The 23,775-nt window shown below is 38.0% G+C and overlaps 1 protein-coding gene across 2 annotated transcripts in view; it reads left to right on the forward strand.

Annotated features, from left to right (window-relative positions):
- The window catches only part of eps15 (epidermal growth factor receptor pathway substrate 15), a 79,360-nt gene that overhangs the window by 24,208 nt on the left and 31,377 nt on the right, over positions 1-23,775 (forward strand). For both annotated transcript variants that reach the window (XM_028812444.2, XM_028812445.2), the window contains exons 2-11: positions 839-880; positions 4,568-4,657; positions 9,516-9,563; positions 11,480-11,575; positions 12,602-12,667; positions 13,293-13,418; positions 16,995-17,054; positions 19,159-19,353; positions 19,756-19,901; positions 21,263-21,419. In XM_028812444.2, the coding sequence (XP_028668277.2) occupies positions 839-880; positions 4,568-4,657; positions 9,516-9,563; positions 11,480-11,575; positions 12,602-12,667; positions 13,293-13,418; positions 16,995-17,054; positions 19,159-19,353; positions 19,756-19,901; positions 21,263-21,419 (1,026 nt within the window). The remainder of the gene's footprint in view (positions 1-838; positions 881-4,567; positions 4,658-9,515; positions 9,564-11,479; positions 11,576-12,601; positions 12,668-13,292; positions 13,419-16,994; positions 17,055-19,158; positions 19,354-19,755; positions 19,902-21,262; positions 21,420-23,775) is intronic.

A 23,775-nucleotide genomic window follows, 5' to 3' on the forward strand; every position in this document is an offset into this window, starting at 1 on the left:
CAAAAAAAAATACTGTTCTTGTTGTAGGGTGTTTTTATTTTTTTTAAATCTGCAATGTTTAGGCATTAGAGCTGTGGTATTCCACTGAGATTCTGGTCCATACTGACATGACTACTTCACACAAGTTCTGCAGATTTGTCAGTTGCACACTCAGGCTGTGAATCTCCTGTTCTGCTGGATTCAGATCTGGTGCCTTGGAAGACCTCTGAAGAACTTTGAAATCCTTGTCATGTTCATTAACCAATTTGAGACAATTTTTGCTTTGTGACATGGTGCGTTATCATGCTGGAACGTAGCCATAAGAGGATGGGTAAATTGTGGTCATGAAGGGATGTACATGCAACTATACTCACACTGGCCGTGTACCAATCAATGACTAATTGGTATTAATGGGCCCAAAGTGCACCAAGAAAACATTTCCAAAGCCATTCCTCTGCCATCACCACCAGCCTCAACTTTTGACTAAATTTAGAGCTACTGAATAAAGTGGAGAAAAGGTTGTTCCAACTCTCAATTTACAGGGGCACATGTAGCCATGTGAAGTAAAGACCTTGTGATTAAAAAGTATTATAAAGTAACATAAATGTGCTTAAAACTAAATGGGTGTTTTATGGAGAGAAGCAGGTAGTATCTCTTCACCTTCCCTTTGGCTTGCTTTTCTTTTGTCTTCCTCAAGATTTGATTTTTGTCTATTTATACCCTGAAATATTTCCTGTTAAATTTTACTCTTGCCTGTAATCAGAGCACGCTCACTTAGGTTTGTGAAATATGAAATTGATTGTATGTTTTGTGTCTCCTGAAATTATTTGCATTCTTTTTTTTATGCTATGAAAAACAGCTATCAAGTGGAAATCCTGTCTATGAAAAGAACTATCGGCAGGTAAGATAAAAACATTTTTTTTTGTCTGTTATATCTGTTGACAATAAGTGTGGAAGGTATTGTCAGTAAAGCTTATTTTTAAAAATATTTTTGTAATCTTAGTCTGCTGTGGGCAGAGTGGTGGCTCTGAGACTAGGGATTTGAACTGGTAATCAGTACAAAAAATGATAATGGAAATAAAAAAGAGTGATTTGTGAATTTACCTTGACTTGTATTAAAAAAAAAAATAAAAAACGTATAAAGGCAAGGTAGTTCATGTTTTACCTGATTAACTGCATTGTTTTTATGAAGATAGGCGTTTATTCTGAAATTAATCCAGCACATTCCAAAAAAGGTGGGATGGGTGTAGTTTAGGACTAACAATGAGGTGACAAGTGGAAATAAAAAGGTTTTGTGAAAAGAGGCGAGTCAGTCGTGTTATAGTACAGACCTCTAGAAAATGCCTCGTCCTTTTAAATCAAGGGTGGGTTTGAGACCTGCCGGTTTGCTGAAAGATGCATCGACAAATGATCCAGCACTCTGAGAGCAACATTCCCCACAGACAAATCTGTAGGATTTTGGGTGTATCACCCTGTCCAGGGCACAGTATATTTAAGATGCAAGGAATCTTGTCAACTCTTAGTGCCTAAAGATCAGAGCCAAAAACCACTTGTGAATGCACCTGGCTTCCGTTCCATCAGATGTCACAGTCTTAAAAACTGTCATGCATGTGTAGTGGATGTCATATTTGGGGGTTAATGCCCCCTCTACAATACACTATGGTAACGTTCTGCGCAGCGCTGACAGAAGCCAAAGTAGAAAGAGTAACAGCTGCTCAGTAGCCTGTTTGAGGCGTGTATGCAAGTGAAGGTCTCCAGTAGATGAGTGGTATAGATGGACAGCAGGATTAATAAAGTATCTCTATCTATCTCTATCTATCGAAGAAGGATGAAAAACACTCCATTGACCTGTTCTGTTAGAACTGTCAAGTTTAAGGTTTCTTTATATAGTCTTGTTTACACAAGAAAACATGAAATTTGCCTTCTCAGTTGCATCTAATAACAGACAGAATGAAATAAAACAGACAAATAGAAACAAGAAAGGTTAAGGTAAGGCAGTTAGATAATACATATTTACACCAAAAAAATAAATAAAAGGTTACAGGATATATATCAAAACTTTAATCATTATCTCTGATATTTCTTATTGAAAAGTTGTATGGCACTAGGAAGAAAGGAGTTTCTGGAGCGATTTGTGTGGGTTTTCAAAGCGACTATCCTTCCTGATTTACTGAACTTTAGTTCTACATATAATGGATGACTGTCATCAGTTGAGATGATTTCCAGTTTCTTTAACATTGCCCTCTGACACACACTAATCAAATCATCTACAGAAAGAGGAAAGTTATGCTAAAAACTGTTTTCCCACACAATGCTTGTTTCACGTTTCATACTGGTTTTCATCAATTATTAAGGGAATAACATTTCATTAATACTGTACATCCGCACTGTATTCACATAATCATACACAACAGCATAAATTTCATCAGCCTTTACATGTATAATACAGTGTGGAACTTGTATGTGTTAGGTTTGGAAATTCTGCATGAAAATGTCTTGTTTGTATTGAGACAGTGGGAGTAGTACAAAGTTTTCTCTTATAACACAAATGCCAGCAATCACAATGTTGTATTGTATATGAATGATATGCAAAATCCCTCAATCTACACTGCCACTAGCTGCATCATAAATTTTTTACAAGTGTACATTTACAGAAATGGTATATTATTAGTTAAATTTGGGGTAAAGAATTGACCAGTTAAAAGATTGCACTTCACAGAAGCTTTATGTGGAAGTCATTTTTTTCACAAACCTATTGACCTGGCTAAACTTATAATTGGTTACACCACACATCGCAATCAGATTCATTCTCTTGCTGATCTGATGTGACTGAGTTATCTCAAAACTCTACTAATTTAAACAGGAAAATGTAAGTGCTGTACTAGATATACAGACAATATCTGACAAAATTAATTTAAAAATTCTGCAGCTACATATGCACAAAAAAATCCAGAGAACAATAGAGCTGTGGTTGCTACATATACGCATAAAAATCCTAAAGTGAACAGACTTGTGATTGCTAAATATATATACGAAAACATGCCAAAGTGAACCAACTTTCAGCTAATATGCACAAAAAATCCTAAAGTAAACTGACTTGTGGTCACTAATTATACACAAATCTCAAAGTGAGCAGAGTTGCAGTTGTTAAATACGCGCATAAACATCCCGAAAATCCCAGGACTACTTACTAAAAAAATACCTCAAAATACATTGATATGAACAGAGAAATTTCTGTTTTTTTAAAGAGATTTGCCTTGACCCAAAGATTGCAATGATGAATTTAATTATAATTCACACATTGATTATGAATCTAATAAAAAAGTCTTAGTGTCCATGCATGTTAAATGTCCTTCTGGTTGCGCATTGAAATTAACTGGTGAACCACCTGGAATATGTTGCAAAAGTGGGAAAAATCAAATTATAACCTTTAGAAGACTTACCAGGGCCTATTAAAAGTTTAGTATTGGATTTACACCCAGACTCAGAACATGTTCTCAGTGCTGTTAGAAAATAATAGTACATTTCAAGTGACATCTTTTGTTATGATGAATAATCAACGGCAATTTTAAAGAACAAGGACAGGTATATCACTATTGTCTCAGTAAATTTCACAGGCAAAGCCGGGGTAACACAGCTGCTATGTACATATAGCTGGAAAAAAAGAAAATGTTTTATCTATAATTTTTTGTTTTTTGTCAGTGCCTTGGAGCCTTATTTTTCCCATTGAAGTAAGTGTGTTGAAAGTTTCATCCTTTAAGTCCATGCAACTTTAAAGGCATGAATGTGTCAAGTCAATAAAAGAAAAGTGAAGCCAAAATTAAGGAAGGTGTTTTTGTTGGCCCTGAAATCCGTGAACTGATGCTTGACGATGAGTTCAAAAAGAAACTAAAGCCAACTGAATCAGCACCCTCATTCATGCAGGTTGTCCAGAATTTTCTTGACAAGCACAGAGCAGAGATTTATACTGCGCTTGTGGAGAATATGCTGAAAGTATATTAGCTTACGGGAGCCAGAATGTCATTGAAGACACATTTTTTACATTCTCATCTTGACTATTGTCCACCAAATCTAAGCGATGTCAGAGATGAGCATGGGGAAAGATTTCATCAAGATATAAAGGTGATGGAAAACTGATATTGGGGAAAATTCACTCCGTGCATTATGGGAGTAATCCTACTGTTGGTTCTTGCAAAGAGAGACAGATGTGCAGTACAAGTGCAAAAGCGAGGGCCTCCAACATTTTGGAACACGCTGACCTCTCTTTTATATTGAGGTAAATTGACATAAATATGCATTAACGTGTCTCTGGTATCGTCTTCTGGTTTGTTTTCAGAATAAACACATCAAAACAATTTTGGTGGGACAGAGTCCAAACTCCAGATATCGCGTTGATATATTATATTGATATTGAAAAGGGTCAAAACGTCAATGATGTGTATTTCAAAAACCTGACGTGCTAGCTTAATTCCGATTTCATATATGAAATCAGTGTAAAAAACTTAATAAAGAGCTGCTCTCAAGTTCCCAGAAGCAAACAAAAAATATTTTTTTGTAGACCAGTGTAATTACACATTATTTCTTGCAGGTGGACCCTACCAATAGTGGCCGGGTGGGAGCAACTGAAGCAGCGTTATTTCTGAAGAAGTCTGGCTTAGCTGACCTGATTTTAGGAAAGGTAATTTATTTTTAAAGCCTGGCAGTCTTTTTTTTTTTTTTTTTTCCCCCAGTCTTTAATTTTGCTATAATTCATATGGAACCTGGCAATTTTGAATCTAAACAGCGTCTTTCAGTAATTAGTTCCAGAATTGACCTACAGTATAGTGCTATGTAAATTGCATGGCTTCTGTTTTGCATGTAAATCTTTTTCTATATATACAGGGTAGGATTCAAAAGTAATGAGCCTTTGTTCAAAAAGACAAATTTATTGAGCAAATCGGTACAACTAATTAATAGTCTTCAAAATAGGCACCTCCTGCATCAATACACTTTTGTAGGCGGCTTTTCCATGACTCGAAGGCGTCCACGTAGGCCTGTTCCGGGATGGCTGCAAGGGCTGCCTTGACATTTGCTTAGATGTCCTCAATCGAGTCGAAGCGTTTTCCTTTCAGCGCTGATTTTAAGCGCGGAAACAAGAAGAAGTCAGAAGGCGACACGTCCGGACTGTAGGGAGGCTGGGGGACCACTGGAACGTTCACCCGGGCCAGGTAGGCGCTCACGATGAAGGCGGTGTGGCTGGGCGCGTTATCATGGTGAAGCTTCCAGCTGTTCTTGATGTCCCTTCGCTTGCGCGTGACGCTTATTTTCAGCCTTTTCAGGACTTCCAAGTAGTAAGCAGCATTCACGGTCTGTCCTTGCGGGACAAACTCGTAGTGGATGATCCCCTTCACTCCGAAGAAGGCAATGAGCATGGTCTTCGTCTTCAACGTGTACCGTTGCTCTAACGAACTTTCCATTCCGCCGTGTAACGCACTACCGCACAGGGGTTCCCGTCAAGGCCGATCCTACCACTCCGAAAGCTCGGAGCGGTTGGAGCTCCGTTGCGTTGTGAAGCCAACACCCACCGTTGCTGTCACTGGCAAGTGGGGCGCGCGGCGAGGTATGTTCGCGTCAGAACAAAATGAGGCTCATTACTTTTGAATCCTACCCTGTATATATATGTGTGTGTGTGTGTGTGTGTGTGTGTGTGTATGCATGTATGTATGTATGTATATATATAAAATATACACACACACAACACCACAGGTCTTTGATAAAGATCTCCTGCCATTCAAAAAGTTGTATTGCTTTACATACAGTATTTGCACTCTTTGACATTTAATGGTATTCTGTGTAAGGCAGGTACATATAAACATGTACTTGGATGTTTTACACTCAGTTATGCCGAGAGATCCCAAACCTAGCTGCTTCTGTTTTTCTGAGTAGTACAACACCTTGTTGAGGATGGGGAAAGAAAACCGCATGGAAATAATAAAAAAAAAAAAAAAAAAAAAGAGGAATGGAGGCTTAACAGCCTCGGGGTCTCTGCTCTTTATTGAAAACCCGTTCAAGACTCATGATAACTTCTCTTGATTGTATTCTGCAGAGTGGCAGATTATCCATTGTAGTGTCCTGATGAGGTTTAATAAAATAGCTATAACAGTTTTTGATTTAACATGGGTGGTTGTTCCTGTTTAAGCAGGAGGTTCTAGGTATGCTTTACTCTGTGATGGTCACACTTGAAGTAATCCTGAAACCAAACCCAATACTATTGGCTGACACCACTATGATGACCAACTTTTATTTAATGGACAAAGCTCAGTCCATTTAGGGCAGGGGTGGGCAATGTCGGTCCTTGAGAGCCACAATGGCCGCAGGTTTTTGTTCCAGCCCAGTTTCTTTTTGAGAAGTCAATTACTGCTGATGAAGCACTTATTGCTTAAGTGACACTTTGATGCTTCATTTTAGGGGTCTCACTTGTTAAGGTTCTCCACCCTTAATTGCTTGTTTCAATCTTAAACTGCTGCATTCATTGTTTTAATGGATCCTTATTAGCAATAAGATGTAAAAGACAAAGCAGCCACCAGTTCTCCAGCTAGCTTTTTTTCCAATTACATCTGTATGTGTTCATCATGCACTGTGTGATTTAATAAAACACTTAATAGAAAAATGTGACAGACTGAAATTGATCCGTTTTAGGCTTCAACTCATTTGGATGATATCCTTGGAAAGGAGAAAATCTACGATATAAGAGCCTTACATTGCACAGACTTACAAGCCATAAAAATTAAATGTCTGGGATTGGCAAGGATTGGTTTCTAATTAAGCAATTGGGTTGGAATGAAAACCTGTAGCCACTGTAGCTCTCCAGGGCCGACATTGCCCGCCCCTGATTTAAGGGATAAAAATTCAAGTACACTAATATGTTCTAAAAACAGTCTATATTTATATAAAAAAACACATCCCCACCCAACTGAGAGAGCTATACAACAAGAAAACCAACTCTAGAGGAAGTCTTCAGCACAGGCCTGGCATGCTTATTTTACAGCTGCATTTAATAAGCTGTTGTCAAAATCTAAACAGATCCTCTTAACATTTCTCCCACCAGTTTGAGAAAATGTAGAAAATCCCTTTCCTATTGAGTTGTAGAAGGTAGATTAGGATTCACAAAAAAGGTCTCCATTAGAAGTAGAAAGGTATAGAATATTCTAGCAGGTTTTTCATAGTAAAATGTTGCCCATTTTGGCATTACTCCAATGGGAGTAGGGATAAGGTGCACATCAGTCATTGCCAGGCCTGTAAACCGTTCAGTTCAATTCAAGTTTATTTTCCCAAACTGGGAAATTTTGGTTTGTAAGTGGGATTTTACAGAGAGAAAAGCATTCATTAAAAATACAGCAACAAAGCACTTGGCCACCAAGCATAAATTTTGTGTAAATATGAAATATTAGTGAGTGTGACATTTAAACCAACATCAGATCATGCAAATTGCATTCCATTTAAAAAAATGAACCAATGTTAAGATTTTACAAATGATTTTACACATGATTAGTAGCAGTAGAGATGAAAGAACCTGTGACTGGAAGGCAACAACACTTGTGAATATAATGGGCGAGAAAGAATATTCTCTGCTTTCAGTACTTGCTTATTAAACAAGTCTGTCGGATTTAATTGTTGGAGCCTTCTTATTTTACTGCTCCATTTTTACAATTTGACTTACAGTTTTTGTTCTATTAAGATTTCTAAATCAAGACAGTGGAGCATAAGACAGGCCTGATATATGACTTTAAAAAAATTGACATAATGATAGAATTCACTTCAAAAAGATTCGGTTTCTTCAGACAGTAGAGGTGGTGTTGTCACCTTTCTGCAAACTGACTCTATTGTTGGATATAAAAGTCCGTTTTGAATCTACATTTGTCTCCAGGTGTTTATGACTTGCAGCAGTCTCCACTGCTGGTCCTTGTCTTGTATGCACTTTAAATCTTCAGATGCTGACTTGGTCACTTTGCGTGTTTTTTTGGAGAGTGTTTACAGCATGACACCTGCCTTTACATTAGGATGGATTTCATTTACTCCAGTTGTTTGCAGATGAAATGCTTGCTTTTATGCTTAATGCTGCTTGAACTTCTATCTTGAACTTTGCCCACATTGAGCAAAAGGCTTTGCTTTATTTTAAACATTTTGTTTCCAGCTTTTGCATTCCATTACTTTGTCTTTGTTTTATAAATGAGCCTTTTAACTACTAAACTAATAACATTTTACTATCAAATTGTTTAAAAATTTTTCTAAGCTGAAGCAGTTTGTTAGAGGTGTTGATGAGGTCAACAAGGAATGCTTACCCTGTGATCTGTGTGTGGATCCTAATGCCCCAGGGCAGTGATATGGACACTGTGCAGTAAATATGGCACCATCCTTCTTCTGAGACATAAAACTGAGGTACTGACTTGCTGTCGTCATAAAAAAATTTCTGGGCATCTTTTGAAAAGAGGAGGGCCCCCTAATTAACCCATCTCTAATTGGCTATCTCTCTCACCCCTTCATCACCTAATAGCTAAAGTGGTGTGGTGAGCATATTAGGAAAATAATGGCTGCTGTTGCATCATCCAGGTGGGTGCTATGCATTAGTGGAGGTTGAAGTCGTTCCCCTTTGTCTAATCGCTTTCAGTATCGAGAAATGCGCTATATAAATGTCATTGTGTGTTTTTTTTTAAATAAAAACTCATGTTATCAAATGTATCCATTTTAGCGTGTGTTTGAAGTACATCTGGAAACAACTTTGATTGTGTTGGAAGGAGTTATACGTTTTATGTGTACAGGTTTATAGGGTCATTATTGTCAAATGTGCCTGGCAGAGTGAGATTCTTATTTGCAGGTTGGACCATTTCCGTTACTGCCCCTCCTTAAAAATAATTTCCTTTTGAGTTAGATAATTCAGGGAAGTGTATAGTTTCACTGCCGCTGGGCTTTAAAATGCTTCCCATAAATCCCTGAATATAATACAGCACTGTGCAAGAAACTAGTGCAGTTGAGCCAGTCTGTGCATGCTGAGTGTGTTTGATTCTGGTCAGGTCCTTTAGCAGCTGTGTTTTCGAAATTAACTGTTTAAAATGTTAGTATTAAGGCAATGGAGCATAATAAATGTAATATATTACTCATATCACTCATTATAGTGATAATCTGTTAAGGGTGTTTTGAAAGTGTAAAGTGGTTTTAATGAGAAGAAATTGAAAATTTACACAACACATTAACAGATGTGTAGCACATACTTCGTATATCCACATCGAAGCACAGCTCCATCTGTTAATTGGGGAACATCAGAAAGTTTATTCCATTCTTATAAATAAAAATGAAAATTTCTCAAAATGCTGTTAAAGTAAAAATAATCCCCAAATCCTCACTTTTCACTTGTTTTATTTTTCACAAACTTTAAGAGTTGTATAAATGAAACTGTACATATTTATAGCATTTGAAAGACCTTAAGGTACAAGCAAGAGGGCAGTACTTGGAATTTAAATCAGTGTGTGTTGATAAAACAAAAGTGTTTTCTCTTACAGATATGGGACCTGGCAGATACCGAGCGGAAGGGCTTTTTGAGCAAACAGGTAGGTGGGTTAACTTCAGTCATTTAATCTTTATTCAATTAAAATGAAATAGTTGTTTTAAAAGGCAAATGGTGATGTTACATTGCATGATTAAATAAAAATGCCTGATCAAACAGCAGATTATAGATGTGCAGGCTAATGTAACCATAAATTTGTAGATAGAGAGCAAAATAGAGTGGTATTGATTAAAGGAGAGGAGAGCTTTGTAAGCAGAAGGAAACTGATGGCTTACCCTTAGATATTTCTAACAATTCTTTCTTGACAACTTTTTTTTTTTATGACATTAAATTCAGTCAGGGTGACGGGTACTAACTTTGCTTTCACTCTAATGAATAATTTCACCCATTGCTCTTTGTGGTGCCTGTTGCATAATATGCTGAAAACATACTGTGGAGTGGTAAGATGTCATTACAGGTTCAAAGTCACTACTTTTGTTAGTCTCTGAAGAGAAATCCATTTACCCCAGCAGCACGACAGCTTGCATTATGACTTTATGTACTATTTTATAAGTGCAATACTTCTAGTGGAATGTCTGTAGTGGTGCGAGGCTGCAGTTGTATGTTCACACTTCTGCTGCTTGTGTAGTGTGCAGGATATGGTGAGTAAATTAAGACGATCAGGTTGAGAGAGAGAGAGGTTAGGAAGCAGGTGCTGATAGAGTGCATTGGCGCACCCACCACACAACAAACCAACTCAGGATCCCAGATTAGGACCCAAGTGCAGCCGTGCAATGGGTGACCCCTTCGCACCACACTAGTTCAGATGGTGTGGAACAGGGTGAGGTTTTTTATGGTGGCTGGAGTGCCAGTTCTGCCACCAACCCCCAAGTTTTTCCCTGCAGGTTCAGTGGCCTACATGCAGGGCTGGATGCAGATTAACGTCTTATCCAGGACGGAGCGGCTAATTCTAAATTATTTTATATTGAGTGAAGAAAGTACGCCTTTATATTAATAAAAAAGTGGTAGTGACTGAAAGAACAAGATCGCGAATACAAGCAGCTGAAATGAGTTTCCTCCGCAGGGTGTCTGGGCTTTCCCTTAAAGATAGGGTGAGAAGCTCGGTCATCCGAAAGGAGCTCAGAGTAGAGCCGCTGCTCCTCCGCATTGAGAGGAGTCCGATGAGGAGGCTCAGGCATCTGATCAGGATGCCTCCCTGGTGAGTTGTTCCCCGGCACGTCTAACTGGGAGGAGGCCCTGGGGAAGACCCAGGACATGCTGGAGGGACTGTCTCTCCTGGCTGGCATGGGAACGCCTTGGGATTCCCCCAGAAGAGCTAGAAGTAGTGGCCGGGGATGGGGAAATCTGGGCATCTCTGCTCAAGCTGCTGCCCCCGCGACCCGATCTCAGATAAGTGGAACAGGATGGATGGATAAATATAAAAAAAAAAAAATCTGCATCCAACTGCATGTCCGTGCTGTATTAAAGCCTGGGGTCCTAAAAATTATTGAAATTGTCAGAAAAAAAATTGAAAAATAGAGATGTCAGGTAATTGAAAGGAACTACTCTGGGCATCACTGTCCTAGGAGGATTTCTTTTGCCAATGTGCTTACCTTGTTTGTCCATTAGCGGCAGGAGAAAAAGTAAAAGGGATACCGTTTATCCGATGTTAGCAGCTAAGCAACTTTCTTCTGAGGTGTCGTTTTGCTGACGTCGCTTGTGTTATTAGCGGCTAAGCGAGTTTTCTGTTTCCTCAGTGGCGGAGCCCTCTCCCTGACTCCACTTCTCACTTCCAGGCAGGACAGACAAACACACACTTCCATGCGTAGACATTTATATATAAGATACTGTTTTTTGCAAAGAAATCTCGAGACAATTTCTGACCTCTCTGCTCATTTTGAGTTATAATAATCATATAATGCATATTGATAAACTGTGTGATATCAGATGGCCTGAATGTATGTTCTTTATTTCTTTCAGGAGTTTTTTGTTGTCTTGCGGCTCATCGCCTGTGCTCAGAATGGACTTGAAGTGTCCTTGAGCAGTCTTAGCCTGGCTGTCTCTCCCCCTGTTTTTGTGAGTTGCTTATCTATTTATGGAGTTATTTGGCAGTCATCTCCTTGTGGGCATAAGCTTCAGTGTTTGAACGTGCCTGTTAAAGAGCCAAAAGTGAATCTACTCACACCAGTCAAATTGCAATATTTGCTTTTTAAATAAAGTTCTTCCAACTAAATAAATAAACTTACAACTAAGTAAATCTTCCAAAAAAGTTACTGTTCTTATTTTACAGAGTTACATAAGTACCATGCCATTTGGATACAATTCTAATTTCACCGTTAGCTGAAATTAAAAAGAAAAGAGGCGAGTTAACGTGTACAAACAATGCTTGCAGTCACTCGTGTGCGCGTGTGTGTTTAGTTTTTTTTTTTTATTATACTCCACCTAAATTTCTGAATGAAAGATTGTGAAACATTTAAAGCAAACTATGTCTTCAAGCAATTATCTATCTGAAATACATTACAGTATGACTTGCAAGCAGTATGACCTAGCAGCAAATGCTATTAACATAAGAGAATACACCACTATTTGTATTATTGATTATACTGTATGAGCATCTTGGGTTTGTTTTCAGTATGTAAATTATTTTTATTAAGCAGACTTTGGTTGCTTGTCAGTATGCTGTCCATTGTACTCTGGCAATATTTGGTTTTTATGTGCTCTTCACAAAGTGCCTGTATTTAATAGAGGAGAAATACAGTAATAAAAGTAATGTCCATGTTCAGCAAAGTAGAATTTTCAACTGGCAAGAACTGTGTGTAAAATATTTTATAGAATGGTGTTGCCTACGTTTTTTAAAAGAGAACAACGTAAATGGTAATGAGAGTAGCTGTAAGCATTTCAGCCTTTATGAGTTGGTTATTTTGAAGGTTGAAAGAGGACTCGAAATGAAGAATTGTAGGTCGCCACTAGTCTTGTTAAAAGGATATTTTTAAAAGTAGCAGTAAGTCAATAAAGTACTCTCAGTTTATTCTGATCTAACTATCTGAGCTTGGATAACGTAACTCTGTTGCACTTTCTTTCCCTCTACCTCTTTTTCTGTAGCATGACACTAGCAGTCCTCTGCTGGTTTCAGGAGCCATGCCCAGTGATGTGGCCTGGTCAGTTAAGGTATGTGCCTCAGCATTTGTTGTTGTAATTTTTCCAGGTTGCAGTCAAATAGTTATTCTTCACATATAGTTGGTGTTTAACTCCAAAAGATTTTTCCATATTTTATTACTTTTACTTTGTGTGACGATGAATGCTACTCAGGTACCTTAAAAAAATGAATAAAGCACAACAAATCAGAAGAGTACATGTTTAGTTTAAATTCATTCACTGTTAGATTTTGCAAAGCCAACTGGTGAGCTACAGCCAACATCTCACTTTAATTTTGTAGACTGTGTCAATCCAGATAATTTATAACATTGGGAATCAGTAAATTCAATTTGGCTGTTGCATTCACTGGTAGTTTTTTTAACCTGCAGACACCCCATTTTCCCCTCCCTCAGCTGTTTATTTCAGTAATTCCAAGTCAAGTAGTGGCTTTCCCCATAACTATTTACAGCTCCTTTCTAGCCCAGCAGATGTGGTCAGAGAGTAGAGTGCATAGCTAATTTCTCAATCCTCCTTAAATTTAATTGCTGGCACTTACTGTCGTTTTCTCTAGTTGCAGCCAATGTGTATACTTTCTTGCTGGCAAGGAAGAGTCTTCATTATGCATTATGGTTATGTGTCTTTCTCCCTCTCATTGTAGCCAGAGGAGAAGTTAAAGTTTGATACTATATTTGACAGCCTTGGCCCAGTAAAGGGTATGCTCTCTGGAGATAAAGTCAAACCAGTGCTGCTAAACTCCAAGTTGCCTGTGGATGTATTGGGAAGGGTAAGTAGGAGTAAGATTTCATAAAAATTATGGTGACTGATTAATTTCATTCTTTTCTTTTGCTCAGTCTTTACCTGAGAAGCATATGGTTTATACTTGGCTTAATGTAATGAAAGTATAGACACTGGTATATCGTTTCTGAGAAAAATCTCAACAGCTTGTACTGAACCTTACATCAGCTGGCAGTTTTGACATTCGGCCGCAGATACAGAATGTTACAAACTAAATATGGTTTCCTGGTGCTGCCATCATTTGTTTAGAAAATTCTCTGCTTACTTTCATGTGACAGGAAATTTTCCTGTTTGTCAGGCTGACCTGGCAGTGGGATATTGTCACTGCTTGTTGAAAACTGGATTTTGTCAGCTTTTAATGCTGCAGTTACTTTTAGCACTTAACTCCGGTATTGCTCATGGGCAGATGGTATCTTTACTTTGACTGTGGCTGGCTATGCAGCAGTTCTCCATGTGTACAGTAAAACAGGGCACTGGGTGTTCCATTTTAAAGATCAAGTTAATATGGCTAACCTTGCCTTTACACTTGACTTTGCATAGGAAAAAACTTGTTTGCACAGAAAAGTAATTGTAGAAAAAGTTTGCTGACTATTAGGGCTTGGAAACTACTATCTAATTACTACTTAGGAGAAGGTGCATCTAGCCGAGTAGTTGAACGATATAGGCATCCTCAAATCACAGACAGAATCAGGTGGTGCATTTCATGTTTTATAGGGTTGCATTAAGAAAGTGCAAATGTTTGTTTTATTTTAGAATTTGAAATTTTGCTTGCTCTCAAAGTTGTATGTGTTTTGATTTTTATTTGCCAACATGTCTTTGGTGCTGAAGTATTATGTACATTAACACACAGATTAGAATGCAGACCTTTTATACCATAGCTAACTGTATGCACATTTTAACTTTGTGCACCATTACATCTCTTTTTATATTTCTATCGTAAACTGAACCTTTCATGCACTGGAAAAAAGTGCTTCTAGTAATGTAAATCCTTCCAATTCTACACTTTCTCTGTACCTAACACAAATTGTTCCCTGTTTCTGCTCAGATTCATAATCCAGTGTAAAACCATTCAAGCAATTCATAATTGTTCTGTTAGGACTCCATTTTATCTACATGAAAATATTTGCTTCTTCTAAACTCCTCTATCTGTGTGGATTTAATACATACCCATATATAGAAGGCGGACTCCTTTTTTTGCACCGTTTTGTAAGCAATGGAAATTGAGTGTAAAACAAAAGACTCCAATCATTGAAACTGATTTGCATTTTAAGTAAATACTCTAGATTATCTTCCAGTGTATCACCTAAAAAGTTAAAGATTGCTGGCAAAATCAACACTTAAGTCCATTTTAAAATCATGCCCTGTTACAGGCAAATATAGTTTAGTCACTACCAGTTCATATTGGTTCCGTTACACTCATATCCATCGTTGACGATGCCTACAAATATAGTGCAAGCAGGTCCTCCCTGTGGCTCAGATATATTACAAATAAACAAGAAGCAGCTTCATCTGCCTGGTGTGGTCAGCTATGTGCGTCTTATAAAAAGGAAACATCCCTCCATTTTCCTAACCTGCTTATCTAGGGCAGGGTCCCAGGGCAGCTGTCATCAGCAGTCTGCAGGCGCAAGGCATTAACAACACTTTGGCGTGTGCGCACACTCACTTGGGCAAATTTAGCAACACCTGTTCACCAAACCTGCAAGTTTAAAGACTGTGGGAGGAAACCAGAAAACCCAAAGGGGGACCCATGTGAACATGGGGAGAACATACAAACTCAATGCAGGGAGCACACAGGGTATGAACCCTGGTCTCCTTGTTGCGAGGCAGCAGCACTACAACTGCGTCAGTGTGCCTTCTGCAGGGAAACATGATACTCCAAATGGAAACATTCATGACAACTTTTAGATACCTCTGAGGCAAGTAGAACACACACTCCACTAGTTTCTGTAAAAAGGCCCTGAGAACTAACCATGAAATAAAAATACTAAAATAGTTGCCTCATGGCGAGAAAATCAGTGTGTCATCCTAGGGGTTTGGGTGGGGGGAACAGTCCGACATCATGGCAGTACCATTTCTGTACCATTGAGAAGGCATGAGATCCAAGCCCCTGTTAAGTGTAGCGCAAGATAAAATACCTACCAAAAAGCAGTTTCCTTAACCTGTTCGTGAAGATAAAAATACAAAAGCACACAAATGAATGTTGCATCAAAATGCATTGACTGTAGTATTGCAGGAATTGTGTGCACTGTAGGTATTCCTATTTATAACTAGGGAAAATTATACAAGTTTGTGTTTCCTGCATAAGTATTACCAATATGTTTAAAACATCATCATCATCACTTTTCTCTTTCAGTGTCCAGTCATCAAACAATTAGTATCACCTCACGCCATCTATTACCTGGCAGAAGACAGCAGTCATTTTATACATTTTATTCTACTTTTTCAATCAAGAACACACACAATTGAGGTGCAGTCAAAATATCTACAGGGGTTAGAGTTGTGGGTAAATGAACTGTGTATCCAGTTCACACAATGGATGCTGTCCCACTCTCTTAGCTGTATTTATACTGTCCATGAATTTAACAAACAAGGTCACACACTTGGTAGAGTCCTATAACCTATAGGCTTTTACGGTCTCATTCATTATGGCATGGGGTCCCTGGGAGTTTCCCATGAATATCCCTGAAGATTGAATTCAGCTCCATTCTTTGTCAGTGTGACCCTTACCAGAGCAAGTGGGCTGAATATGAAATGAAGTGCTGCTTCTTAAAGTAGTTTCAGATTTTATTTTGCTGGGCAATAATGTTGTAAGTGTGGTCATCAATTTGATACAATCGACTGCCTGCACATTAAATATTTATTTGCATCTTAGAGATAGGTGTGAGTTGTTAATTGCTTTCATTAAATTAATGCGCTGCAGGTTTTTATTTTGTTAGATAGATAGATACTTTATTAATCCCAAGAGGAAATTCACATACTCCAGCAGCAGCATACTGATACAAAAACAATATTAAATTAAAGAGTAATAAAAATGCAAGTATAACAGACAATAACTTTGTATAATGTTAACTTTTACCCCCCCGGGTGGAACTGAAGAGTCGCATAGTGTGATGGAGGAACAATCTCCTCAGTCTGTCAGTGGAGCAGGACGGTGACAGCAGTCTGTCACTGAAACTGCTCTTCTGTCTGGAGATGATACTGTTTAGTGGATGCAGTGGATACTAAACACTAAACAATTGGATACTAAATACTAAACAATGTGGTGTTGCATTGTTTATGACATAAGAAATGATTGCACAATTGAAAGCCAAAGAGTTGCTTGTAACTTCATTTTTTGAAAATGTAGTTTTAGACACTACTGTATTTAGAAATTGTGACCAGATAGAGCATCTTTAGAAAGAAAAAAGCAAAGTTTAATAGAATCAATCATCTCTTCTTCTTGTAAAATGTTTGATGTTCCTAAACATAGTGAATATCTGAAAGGATATGTTTAAAAATATTATGTAAATGTCTGCTGAAAAGGTACTTTCTCTCTTCCTCCGTCTCTCTCTTTCTCCCCTTGTAGGTTTGGGAGCTGAGTGACATTGACCGAGATGGAATGCTGGATCGGGATGAATTTGCTGTGGTAAAGAATCTTAATTTGTTTTATTTGAAATGTAGCGTTTTTAGTGCTTGTCATGTGTTTTACTTCAATTGCAAGAAGAGTTTCTGTTTTTAAATTAGTACAAGTCTGCTATGGACTGGAAATCTCTCCAGGATTAGTTTCAGTTACATCCTTATGCCCAATGATGCTAGGAATATTTCTATGACCCTGTAGAGAAGAAAGTAAGTTAATAAGATATCATACACTGTACACACTTCTTTTTCCTGACATTTTTATTCTTCTAGGTAGCCAGTCAAATGTGCAATTTTTAATTCTGTTGAGTGGTTGTTGACGGTTTTTGACATTTGAACAGTAATGTCTGCATCTATAGAGTCAATCAGTAGATGGCAGTAGAGCAAGTAGAAATGCTTCTGCTGGACATGAAATACTTGTGTTACAATTAGATCATTATAAAGTCAGCCCCGTCAAACAGTACTGTAAATAAATATGTAAAACAAGTTTTGTATAATTCTTGAGCTCTACCATTTATATTGACACCTAGTTCAAAAAATCGGTATGGAATGGTCTGTTCAGTACTTTCATGCAAATTTCACTTTATACCACAGGAAGTCACTCAATGGAAAATACAAAATACAGTGAGTAGATTAACTTGTGTAAAGTGTATGTACACAAATAAAATGTGGTCTAGAGTAAAATGAGCAGGAATTTGATCTAACAAACAACTTCAATAATATTTCATTTCAAACTAAACCCAGTTTGGTCAAGTAAAAAAGCTGCATAGATAGGCTGGTACGGAGTGACTTAATGTCATTGTCCATGTTGAACTTTACAGATCTAGTTGTGTTTGTGTGTACATTTGTTCATTTCTTTCTGTTCATCATCAAGCATATGATCTAGTAGGGCAAACAAGCTGTCAGTTATGTTCTTTTCTTTCTCTGTGTGTGTGTGTGTGTGTGTGTGTGTGTGTGTGTGTGTGTGCGCTTGAGTGTGTGTACATGTACATTTAAAAAATTATGTATCTCAAACTACTCATGCAAAAATTTAGCAAATCAATATGCCTAGTCCCATGGAACAAACTACAAAAATCCAGGTTAAATTAAACAATTACTGTGGCAGTCTTTGTTGGACATAGTTCAGACTGTATTTGAAGGATATGGGGGTACATGCTGGACCCAACTGAACCAAAAACAATTGGCCTGGAGCCTCTAACAAGGCCCGCATGATGCAGCTTGTTTGAAGAAGATGGGTCTTTTTTGTTATCGTTGTACATGGGTCTCACCAATCGGTATTGCTACCTTGGAAACCACTAGTTCTAAAATGTTCCATCTTTGCTGGGATGTAGTCATTCAGGACCTCTGCACTATACAAAAAACAATAAATAATAATTTTCCAACAAGAATTGTAACTTTAACAGATGAAAATCAATTTTGATTTTCCATCGACCAATGCCATGCTAAAACTTACCTCAATGTTTTGAACATCTTAGAATCAGAATCTGAATTTTAACTTGATAGCGATGTTTTGGTCCCATCACTAAAGTTCCATTTACATGGAAGTAAAATGGGCCAAACAGCGTTGCTTGTCATAGACTTTTGAAGTGCAAAATCACCTCTTTGCTTTAATGTCAAATTGAATTTGTTACTATCATGCTTATGTTTTTAGCTCCATACTGGCTTTTGCCAAATATTAGAAAGTTTTTTTTTTTCTTTGAAAGTTGTGAATTAGAATTTAGCTTTTCATAATTATTCTGTTCTTATAAATGTTTATAGTGTTTCTTGTTACTTCTGGAACCTTAGCACTAAAACGTACGCAAGTGAGTTTCTAGTGTAGCAGTTTTGCTATTAATCAGTTTTAACTGCTCCACTTTAGTTTAATATTGGTTGGTGTTTAGTAACGTGAAATTCCCAACTGCCTAAATATTGGGAAGTTTACAGGCATATTTTATTGTTTTACTATCTTATGTCCTCCTCTGGTAATAATTTTAGTTTGAACTTTCTTTCACATTTAAATGTGGGAGGGGCTTGTTTACTGCATTTAAGTTTCATGCCTCCCTTTTCATTTGTACAGAAGAACTTCTTCATCCATTGTCTTTCTCTCTCTCTCTCTCTCCATCTGTGTATTGCAGGCAATGTACCTTGTATACCGTGCCCTAGAAAAGGAGCCTGTGCCAATGTCTTTGCCTGCTGCTCTAGTACCACCATCTAAAAGGAAGAAAGCCACTCTTCCCAGCATAGTGCCTCTTCTGCCTTCTCCTCCCTCTTCCAAGGAGTCCCGACAATCTCTTCCTGCCAGCAATGCGGCGGCTTCTAAAGCTTTGCCGGTATGGGTACAACCTGTTCGTTCATTGTAATTTTATTCAGTTCTTTCTTAGCGACATGAAGCAGTCCCAGAATGCCATGCTCAAATAGAACTATTACATTTTTATGACGCACCTTTCCATTAATGCATCTTCCTGAGCAGTGCTTACAGGTATTCTTTTGTAGGAAAATATTAATCAACAGTGTTGGAGTGCTAATGGTACCATTCATAAGTGTCGTTCATTTCTATAATAGACTGTTATTCATTTATTTGTGTGTTTATTTAACACACCATCACCACCTGTCTATTCCCATCCACATCAATCTTCAGCTTGTCCTCTGGCTTTCTGTCCACTCCCTGACCTCCCCACATCTCCACCTCTATGCCCCTGTGGCTTCTCACTTTTCCTCTTCTCTTTCAACAGTGGGTAGTAAGTGCTGCTGACAAAGCCAAGTATGATGAAATCTTTTTGAAGACAGATAAAGATAAAGATGGGTTGGTGTCTGGACCAGAGGTCAGGGACATTTTTTTGAAAACGGGACTTCCCTCCACCATGCTGGCTCACATATGGTAAGGTGCAGGAGCCAATTATCTATTTGTTTGTTTATATATTGTCAGAAATACAGTACATTGTTTTAATTCCAGTAATGATTAACTTTATACAGTTATCCAATACAGTCATGCGCCAACTTATGGCTCCATTTGGCGACGTGTCCGCCATATGGCGGTTACAAAGTGTACAGGTCATTGCAGCTGATGTTCTAAGGGTCTGGTGTGGGACATCAATAGGCATACTTTAATTGCTGGTGACGAGTAGCACAAACCGATCTTCAAGTCAGTCCATGTAAGGCAGTGTTTTCTAACTATCATTGGATTTTAAATGGGTTACCTAAGCCGGTGTTTCTCAACCACTAAATCATGACTCGAGTCAATGGGGCCGGGTCGCAGAATGCGGTCATTGGTTCACGAGTGGGTCGCTTAAGTGAGCAGCAGCACTGCATGTTACAGTATGTTTCCGTATTTCTAAGTGAGCTTCTATCACCAAGGGGGGGTCCCCAAATCATGTGCGTTCCACCAAGGGGGCAGTTCACAGTAGCTGCTAGTTGGTCATCAATTAATTTTGGAAGGGAAAACTGAGTTGCCGGACCATAAGTTGGAGAGACACTGGTGGAAGGAAGGCGGTGCAGGCAGAATGCATAAGAATTAGCCATTTTGAGCAGTGCCACTGAAAACAAACCTTAAAGGGTCCTCCAAGAGTCAGAAAACATGCGTCCCTGTTAAATAATAATACTAATGAAAGATTTATTACTCTGACTGGTTTTGGCCATTTCTAGAACATTCTTACCTTGTTGTGTTCCTATGGCACTCTACCATACGTACAAATTGCCTAAGTTTGGTCGACCATAAATTGACGCACGACTGTATTTCATATTTATGCCATCTTTGCAAAAATGTATAGAAAAGTGTTTCTCTTTTTGAGACGGTATTTCTTTCACCTATGATTTTGTATCTGGGAATTTCATTTTCAGGTCTTTTAGCTACACAGTATCATAAAGCTTTGTTCTTTGCTTTTTATGGTTTTTAGCACAGTTTCTGGTTAATTGGTTCTTTCTAAATTCTAATCTATTCTATGTACACAAAGGTTTCTTTTTTTTCGTAATTTTTCTGTTTGCTCAAATCCTCTTATGTGATTAAGCAGGATATATGTGCACTATACTCGTATATAGTAAGATGAATGACAAGTCAGGGTATGTCAACCCTCTATTGTAAGTAATTTTGTTGTCTGATTTTGATTGGATTTTTGTACATTTATAGCTGTAATAATCTTGAAACCACTGAATAGTGCCAGATTTGAAAGTAACATGTGAAATGATTTGTGTGGGTAAAGATGTGGTAGCTCTTCATCTAATATATCTGACTTGGTCATACAGGGAGCTCTGTGACACAGCTGACTGTGGGAAACTTTCCAAGGAGCAGTTTGCCTTAGCATTACATCTCATCAACCAGAAGTTGGTAAAAGGAACTGACCCTCCACATGTGCTAACCGCAGACATGATACCTCCTTCTGACCGAGGTGTCATACATAAGGTATGGGGATGGGTGGGGTGAGAGAAAGCCAGATTAAGAAACTTTTGGACCTTTAGCAGCAGTGCATTCGGCACTGGGTTCATGTAAACCTGCTTATGCCTGATGGTGCCTTTCAGACTTGACTGAACTGGAAAGATGTCCACATGATTTCCCAATGAGTCCTTTCAGTTAGATGTGACCAGATTTAACTGTGTCATTGAAGCCTACTCTGTGGTGAAAAACATTTTTCAGTTTCCTAGAGTTTTGCTATTTGATCAGTACAGTGTTGCCTAACTTTCTGCCTTTTTTACATTCTCTTTTTCATGCTCTCAGCTGGCTGCTTTCTCTTGCTGTATCTACACTCTCTTGCTGTACATGCTGCAATAGCTAAGGTGTCTCTTATTCAAGGTTAGCCTTAGTTATTTTATACAACATGAAGTGCTTTGAGCAGTCGGCCATGACCGATATCAAGAATAGCAATGGTAGATTTTCACAACCATCCACAAAACACTAAACTATCTTAATAAAAGGAGCAATTATGAGTTGTTATTGACTTTATCTCAGCATTCAACTCTGTTATTCCCCTGACCTCAGACTGCCAAGCTTGTGGGAATGCTTATTCCGAACCCCAGAGCATTCCAGGAGTTTGTGCACAGTCCATTGCACTTTTTTTTTTTATTTATTAACATGCAGTTGTATTTCCAAGCACAGCACAATTCTATCATGACTTTTACTGATTATATAGAACTTGCAATGGTGAGAGTGCCTTCTAGGAGCATGGTAAACTACTTACTGAATGGTTCAATTACAATTTGTTCCGCACCATCCACAGGACAAGGGAAAAGGTTACAGTCTTCAAGAAAATTGGTGATTCTGTAGATGGAGTTGCGGGAACCTTTTTAAACTTTTCGTGATTGGCATCACTTTGGGGTTTTTTTGGTCCCTTAACACTACGTCTTATTAAGAAGGTTTGACTGCACATTCATTTTTCGAGGATGCAGAAGAAAGCTAATCTGATCTCCTAAATCCTCAATGATTTCTTCAGATACACAGTAGACAGTCTGCTAGCTACATCACAGCCTAGTATGGCAACTGCACTGTGGCACCTTTTGCCAGCTTATTTAAATGGCCTTATTGATCACGGGAGCCACACTGCTATCCATATAGGACATTTATGTGGGATGACAGAAGAAAATGTATCCTGTAATGTTAAACTTTACACACTCCAATAATTAACTACAGTATGTGCTTTCTACTATCTGGTATAAATCAGTACCTGCAGACCATTACATTTTTAACTCCTCTGCTTGACCTATCCCAAGACTGTTATTATGTACAAACATCTGCACTATTGATTGATTGTCCAATTCTCAGCTGGCTGATTTTTTTTCTGGGTGTTACTTGGCGTGTCTGATATTTTATAATTCTCATTTTCTAGTGTTTCCTACTTGCTCATTTTTATTTTAATTGTTTATTACTATGGCTTTGTTTACTGATCTCTGTCTGCTTCACTGTGTCATTTTGTAATGTACTATGTTACTGCAGTATCTTTTTTTGTTTTGTTTCCATTTTCAGCAGAAGAAGCAACTAATATTTATCATGGATTTATACGTTACAAAAAATGTTTTTGTACAAAATCCAGGTTTTCATTCCAAATTCCATAAATCTGTTAATTATTAAGCAGTCAACCTAAGCTTTAAAGCCACTCTGGGAAATGCATTTAATGTAGACACATGAGAAGTGCTACTTGTTAATGAATGGAATATTAATTGTAAATCCAATATGGACCTACACAAAACATGCTCTTGAATGAATGGGGGGCCAAGCATTAACACAAGATTCTCATATATCTGACACTTTTCTTTAGTTAATGAATTATGTAACGGAGAACACTGGTAGATGTTAAGGGAAAGTACATTCAAAAGGGAAACCAATTCTAATGCAAAATGTTGTGGGAAACTGGAACAAACTACTAAGTCCTGTAGTTGAGGCCGGGATCCTGACAAAAGTTGAGGTTTTTTGATATCTTAGCTATTAATTAACTTGACAAGTTTAATGAAATAAATTTGTAAAATGTATTAGGCTGTTATGGCATCTTTGGAGTTCTGACACCCTTCTGTACCCAGTGGCTTTGGTGTTCTTGACACAACTATCAAACAATTTATGTTCTTCATCATTGCAATTAGAACATTTCTGCAAAGATATTCATGAAAAGGATGGCATATAATCCTGTCTTTTCACTAAATTTCATACAAATACCTCACTTTCTTAAAAAAATGTGCCTTCTGTACCCTGCTGATGTCTTTTTAAATGGTGTTTAATGCTGACCAGTGACTTCAATTTACAATTAGAGGGGGCTGTGATATAACACTTGACC

Source organism: Erpetoichthys calabaricus, chromosome 10 (genome assembly GCF_900747795.2).
Source record: "Erpetoichthys calabaricus chromosome 10, fErpCal1.3, whole genome shotgun sequence".
NCBI classification, from domain to species: domain Eukaryota; kingdom Metazoa; phylum Chordata; class Cladistia; order Polypteriformes; family Polypteridae; genus Erpetoichthys; species Erpetoichthys calabaricus.